The 7,035-nt window shown below is 52.8% G+C and overlaps 1 protein-coding gene across 2 annotated transcripts; it reads left to right on the forward strand.

The window, feature by feature from the left end:
• Positions 1-6,297, forward strand: LOC114019005 (uncharacterized protein C2orf72 homolog). 2 transcript variants are annotated; one of them, XM_027820279.3, is made up of 3 exons: positions 1-662; positions 2,152-2,267; positions 5,013-6,297. In XM_027820279.3, the coding sequence occupies exons 1-2, from the start codon at positions 80-82 to the stop codon at positions 2,241-2,243; spliced, it is 675 nt and encodes a 224-aa protein (XP_027676080.2). In that variant the 5' UTR covers positions 1-79; the 3' UTR covers positions 2,244-2,267; positions 5,013-6,297. The 2 variants fall into 2 exon arrangements, with proteins under 2 accessions (XP_027676080.2, XP_043378316.1); XM_043522381.1 differs by lacking the exon at positions 2,152-2,267.
• Positions 6,298-7,035: the final 738 nt, after the last annotated feature.

Here is a 7,035-nt window from a genome sequence, read left to right on the forward strand (position 1 = left end):
ACATTGGCATAGGCTTCCCTTACGCTCCCTGTAACAAGCCACTTGCCATTCTAGTGACGCTGTAGTCTGGGAGGAAGATATGGAGTCGGAGCTGCTAGGGGGGATGCCTGTGTGCTCCCCGGCAGAGCCAGTGCACGGGCAGTTCCTGACTCTGCTGGACACTGTGGGCAGGCGGAATGGCCAGGTGCTAGTGATGGAGATGGACGACGTACATGATGCAGCCCCGCTTGTGCAGATGGACTTTGCCCAGGCGCTCTTCAGAGGGATCGACCTAGAGGCCAAACTCCACCGGAAGGAGGAAATCAAGGAGGAAGAGCAGGAGATGCAACCACAGCTGGTCTTCATGCTCTGGCAATCGGCCACGCTGAGGCAGCTCATGCAGTGGGAACACCTGGATGAAACACTCTGGAACTTAAGGAATCTCTTTCCCTGCATGCCAGCAGCTCTGGTACTGGTGATGATCCAGCCAGACCTGCAGCACCAGCAGGTGGAACCAGAACGGGCGGCAGGGGCGCTAAGGAGAATGCAGTGCTTGCTAGATGGTGGCTTCCAGGAACTGGTGGTGGAAGCAGCTGTTTATAGCCCAGGCCAGCCAGACGGGACCCTGGAGGTCAAGAGAGCTGCCTGCAGAGCCCTGAGAGAAGTTCTGAAGGGCCAAGAAGGTACTGGAGGGGTCAGAGGTCACACAGGGCTAGGCATCATGTGAAGGGGGACTTAAGAGCAGGTCTTGCTGGGGAGGGGAGACGAAGAGCTAGGTGGGTGGAAGGAAATGTGGAAGTCTGAGCTGGGTGCAGAGGGGAAGCAGAGATCAAAGCAGAGTTAGGAGTGAGAGACACACCAGAGAGACATGAAAATCAGGGATGTGGGCATCCAGGGTGGAGCTGAGCAAGGGGGTATTTGGGAGGCTGGGATGGGCATGGGGGGCACATGAGCTGGAAACTAGACTGGGGAAGGGGAACCGCCGTATCCCTTTCAGCAACCCATGGTGCTGCAGGGCCTGAGGAGGGCCTTCAAGAAAGTACATCAGGAGTTGCTCTTTCGAGCTGCGTGGCTCGGAGCCCTGTAGATTTGCTGCTCCTTGTTGCTAACTGACAGGAGGAAGCAGCTCTGGGAAGCTGAGCTCATGTGCTAGACAGAGCTTGAGTAGGAGATGGGAGAGGAGGCATCTTGCATGTGTGTGAGAGCTCTGAGGAGAAAGTCTTGGTTCAGGGGCCATCCAGTCGGTGTCCGTGGGTCTTTGGGGAACTATGTGGTGGTGTCAATAAATGTCTGGGCCTTTTACATAGGGGCAACCTGCCCCAGTCCACCAGCCCTACTTGGTGTGAGGGCAGGGGGCATGTTAAATCAGTGCCGAGGAGGATTGTAGGTCGGGCTCTGTTTGAGTAGGGTTTGGGGGGGACGTTCAGTCATTGCCCAGCAGGTCGGAGAGAGCTGGGTGCTGTCATAAACTGGGACGTAGGCGGTCAGCGCTGGCAATCGTGAGCCAGAAAGCGGAGGTCAGAGGCGGGGACAGAATGGGGAGTCAAGCCAAGGGTCAGAGCTAGAGTCAGGAATCAAGCTGGGGGGGGGCGGGGAGTGTAGCAGCAGGGATCTGGATCAAGGCTAGAGGACAGGAGCAAGGCAGGGCTCCGAAGGTAGTGGAGAAGGCAGGGTCCTGTTGCATGCCAGAGATTCACCTTGTTGCTTGGACAACTTCCTGTGCCACCTCCTTAAATAGTGAGTCTGAGCCAATCTGAGAGGCTGGACGTCTCCTACTGTTGGGAGCTTCGTGGGTGGGGCCTATGGTGAGCGAGGGTCCACCAGCCTACACTCTGGGACCAGCAAGCTGCTGGGTGCAGGTCGCCGTCTGAGGATTGTCTGGGGACCTGGGTTCGAGACCGGAGAGTCCTCACATAGGTGCCGGCGAGTCCCTTCTGATCCCTTAGCCTGGCTGGATCCCCTCTGTGGTCCACTTGAGAAGCTGGGTTTGCTAGCGACAGCATGTGCTGGGAGGAAGAACAGGTGGGAGAGGCTGCACGGTGGTGTGGCTCTTCTGCAAAGGCGTGTCGCAGGCTCCTCTGCTCAGTGGTTCATGCTCGGCACAGCCCCCACCTTGCGGCTGATGCTCCCCAAGCCAGCGGCATTTACACTGTGTTCCTCCCCTCCCCCCAGAAATGACTCCCCAGGATCCAGTTACCATCCGACTCAGCTTGGGTGTGTGCAACACAGGATATGAAAGACGGTATGAGGACAGGCTCCCTTAGGCCGCATTGCAATGTGCCTGGAAGGTGGGTGCATCTCAGCCCGTCCCTTCATAGCAACATCCACCCGCTGCTACTGCACGAGCAAACCCGTTTCGCCGGCTGCTCCTAGCATACTTGTTGGAGGAGTGCTCCCAGGCAGGCCAACTCCTGCAGATACTTTTGCCTGAGATGCCTTCCCCACTCCCACAACTCTCCCCTGGCAGGAGTTTGGAAATTCCCCTTCCTCCCTGCCTGGGACTGCAAGCAGGCTGTGCTGGGCTGGGGGAAGGAGGATGGGGAGAGCAGTGGGGAGGGGCGGGGGGCTTAGATACTGTGGTAATGGTGCTATAGAAAACGCTAGGCCAGACAGATCTTTATAGGACACCCCCTTCCTCCCCAGGCCACGCGCACAGTCCTGCAATGCTGCGCAAATCCTTGGGGTGCATTATATGCTCCCCTCGATGGGATAACAAAACTCGTGCTAGCAGCTAGATTCTGAGCATGCATAAACTGCCTGTCGTCAGCAGGGAGAGCTGCTACTACAGCAATCCAGCGACAGTCCCTTTCTTCCCTTTAGTTCACCTTACAGTATTTCTGTTGCCATTAACCCTTGGCAGGGTGGCATTTACCAGGCTGTCCTCCACACCAATGCTCAGGGCCACCGGTAGACGACAACAAGCCTAGCCCTGTTTGTCACACTGCATGCTAGGGGCCTGATCCGACCCCCTCTGAAATCAGTGGCAAGTCCTCCGGGGACTTTAGAGGACTTTGCATCAGCTTCCTAGGTCCCCTCCATCCCTGTGCATCAGCAGAATTTTGATTTGCATGGTGCAGCTGCCGTGAGAAGTCAGGGGGGAGGCAGAGCTCTGAAAAGCTGTGGCAAAGTAGCAGCATAAATGGTTAGGGTCCTCCCAAATTCACCGCCATGGAAAACACATTACGGACCATGAAATCTGGTCGCCCCCAGGAAATCTGGCTATTGTAGAGGAGACTAGAGTTCACAGAGCTGGTCAGCCGAAGAGCAGCGGCTGCTGGCCGGGAGGGAGCTCACCTCTGAGGGCACAGCGCGGAAGTGAAGGTGGCATGGTATGGGGGGGTGGTCAAGTTGGGGGGCAGGGAGGGAGGCCCAGCCTTACGGGTGGGCAAGTGGGCGGCGGCCCAGGGCCCCGTGGTCACACCCACACACAGCCAGCCCGAGGCCCCTTTAACACACACACCCAGCCAGCCAGCCAGTGGCCCCTTTAACTCCTGAGCAGCGGGCCCGGAGTCAGGGAGAGGCAGAGCTGGGGGCTGCGACTGTGCACTGAGCTCCAACTGCTAGTCCCGGACAGGCGAGGGAGGGACAGGACTCTCTCTTCCCCGGCACAGGCCACTCCCAGGGCCAGGTCAGACCCGCCTCGGGGATCCTCCCCTGGCTTCAGGGAGCTCCATGGATGTTGGCCAGGCGCCCAGCTCTGGAGCACAGGAGTAAGGGTGGCAAGATTGCAACCCTCCGACGATAGCCTTGTGACACCCCCGCCCCCCACGGTTGGGACCCCATGGTTACAACCCTGTGAAATTTCAGATTTAAAGATCCCAAACCATGAAATTTACGATTTTAAAAATCCCATGACCAAAGCGGACCTGAATTTGGTACGGCTGTATATATGGCGATTGGGTGCTCCAGCTGGTCTAGAGAGATCTTGCATCTTGATATGTGGCTTTGTGTGAATCAGTTTCGCTAGGTTCCTGTGTAACATGGAGCACCTAGAGTGCAGGTTTGTGAACTCCCTGTTCCAAGTGAAATGGACTGTGTTTAGCACATTCAAGTACACGCTACCCCCTCTGTGGAGTTTATCTCCATAGAAAGAAACTGATTTCACCATGTGTACAATGATCCTGTTAAATAGACACTAGGAGTGATGCAACCTGCCTACGGTTTGGTATAATCTGATGGAGAATGTCCCTGGGAGGTATTTAGATTTTTTTTTTTTTCAGGGGGAGGGAAGAGGCACTGTGGGAGGCAGGTGATTTGAATCTAATATCAAGTAACCCCATTGAATAGTTGCATCCTCACTGGTGTATTGTAGAGGTTATGATTAATGCTGGCTGGGAAACTTTTCCTTTCCCCATAAAATGTTGAGATTCCAGACATTTTCCCATTCTGCACTGGGACAAAACTGAGACCTTTTGAAAGTTTTCACACACAAAAAGAGGGAGGGAAAAAACCTACATAAACACCCCTTCCCATCCCAAAATAGCCAGTAGTAGTCTGAGGTTTGGGGCACTCACCTGGGATGGGGAACTCATGTTCCAGTCTTTGCTCTGAATTAGATAGAACAGGGATCTGTGTCTGGGTTCCCCAATCTCAGCTGCTGCCCCAACCCCAGCCTATTGACTGTTCTGGGATCTCAGGGTGGGGTTTTTTGTGAAAACTTTCAAAAAAAATTAATTGAAAAATTCCCAACCAGCTCTAATTATGATTAATTGATTAACTTGACAACAGTTGGACTGCCGGTGGACTGACATTACCGCCTATCAGGCTGACTAATAGTGTCTCACTGTTTCCTTGTCTCCCCTTTCTGTCTGTGTCCATCTGTCCTCTCTGTTTTATACTTAGATTATAATCTCTTTGGGAGCAGGGAGAGTCTGTTTGTTCAGAGTTTGTACATCACCAAGCTCAGTGGGATCCGGGCCCATCCCTGGGTTCCTAGGTGCTGCAGTTATATAAATGTTGTTACAAATTATGCATTTTTGCATTAGAGACTTAATGTTTGTGTCTCTCTCTCTTTTTTTTTTTTTTTTTTACAGCTCCTATATCCAGCTAAGATCTGAACTGCCACCAAAATAAAAAACCAAAAACAAAAAAACTACACAACAAAAAAACCCCACACATTAAAATTTGGAGTTTATTCTCTGTTTGCATGCCTGTGTGTATGTATAAACTTCAAACCATTTATCACTTACAGCAGGGCAGACAAAATGTCCTGGGACAGTTTTCATGTGAGGAATTATGTAATGACAGTGGACTCTTCTTTATATTTACAGCTGCTTAAATATTTATTTTAAACCCTTAACATCAAACATTAAATATTTTTTAAAATATTTCACAGCCAAAAAACGTGATTTCTTGTTTAGTTGTATCATTATCTGGATCTATTTTAAACTCATGAACTCTTCAGTCTGGAATCTACGTCTACACAGCAACAACAAACCAATGGGAGTGAGTCTGAGAGCCTGGATCAACTGACTTGGGCTTGAGCTATGGGACTAAAAATAGCAGTGTATACGTTTCTGCTCGGGCTGGAGCCCAGGCTCCGAGACCCTCCCCGCTTTCCAGGTTGCAAAGCCCAGCTCAGGCGGAGCGTCCACACTGCTGTGTTTAGCTCCAGAGCACAAGCCGGAGTCAGCTGATCTAGGCTCTGAGACTTGCTGTGTGGGGTGTTTTTGTTTTTTTTTTTTTTTTTTGCAATGTAGACGTACCCTTGTATGTTTTGTAATGCACCTAGCACAGTTCTGGGAGTCGCACAAAAGCAGCCCTGATTATTCTGGAGGAAACTCTCTAGCCTGAAGTGGCGCATCTTGTCATTTGCTTCCCACGTTTCATTTCTTATGGTTGGTTTGAATTTGAAAGGAATTGAATCTCTGTAGGTATGGGAGGGTGTTGAGTGCCAGCTAATGTCACCAGCTCCAAGCATTCATAACTCACAAGTCAAGCTCCAAAAAATCATGAAATTTTAAAAAACAGGAACTGCTGTCCAAGGTCACCCTGCAGGCCGGTGACAGAGAAAGGTCACCCTTCCCAGTGTCCTGGGCTTCATGGTCTGAGTTCAGCTCAGTTCCTTGAGTAGCACAGCAGAAGGGGGTTTGCAAGAGGGTTTTAAATCCAGAGAGGAGGAGGTCACAGAGGCTGGACCAGGCGCAGGGGGCAGTGTGGAAGAAGGCATGGGAGATGTCTGAGAGAAGCTGACCCGTGTGGGCGGATGACGCTGGCATTGCTGCCAGAGCAGAGGTGGCAATGGTGAGGGGCCGGTTAAGCAGGGTGGGGCAGAGTTCTGCCGAGCTTTGCAGGCGGTGAGGAGAAGCTTGAATATGATGTGGTAGCAGAGGGGGAGCCAGGAGGGGGGGTTCAAACCATAGCAGCATTTTGTGTGAACCGGCGGGGGGCATGTGCGTGCCTGGGAGGCCAGAGAGAAAGGGGGAGCAGCTGGTGATGGACTAGAGGAGAGCTAATAGGGCTCTTCCCTCTAACTTTTAGGATTCCTTCAAAGCACAATTTCCTGAACGCTGGGATCAGGCTGCTCCACCCTCTCAACGGACCCTGGCGAAGGCTGCACCGTCCCAAGGGAACAGGAGGGCTCGCTGCTCCGTTCAGGCACAATCACCCTGCTAGGTTTCACTGCCCTGTTAACCTCCAAACGTGGATCAAAAAGGGGCCCGTGCCCAGGACTCTAAGCAACTCCAGCTTTATCTGCCTCCAAACAAAACCTTGCCGAATCCCTCTCCCCATCGATCTAGCACTGTGTACTGACACGACGGGGCAAGGTCCATTCACCCCTGGCCTTTTCATATAGTGCCCCAGACAAGAACGTTTTCAGGGAGTTCTCTCAGCCTTGGTCCCATTGATGGTGCCAGTGCTGGGCTGCTCCCACATCCTGTATGGCTAAGGAGTCTGCGTTCTTTAAGGTGAACAGCTTCCTGTTCCGACAGCCTGGAGTTCTGGCTTTCTCCGCAGGCCAGAGGCAATGCAAGTACAAGTGGGACAGGGGCGCTGTTTGGTCACAGCCAAACGGCCAAACTCCATCACAGCTTGTCCCATTCACCAGGGATGGGC

This window comes from Chelonia mydas, chromosome 9 (assembly GCF_015237465.2).
Source record: "Chelonia mydas isolate rCheMyd1 chromosome 9, rCheMyd1.pri.v2, whole genome shotgun sequence".
In the NCBI taxonomy this organism is placed as follows: Eukaryota; Metazoa; Chordata; order Testudines; family Cheloniidae; genus Chelonia; species Chelonia mydas.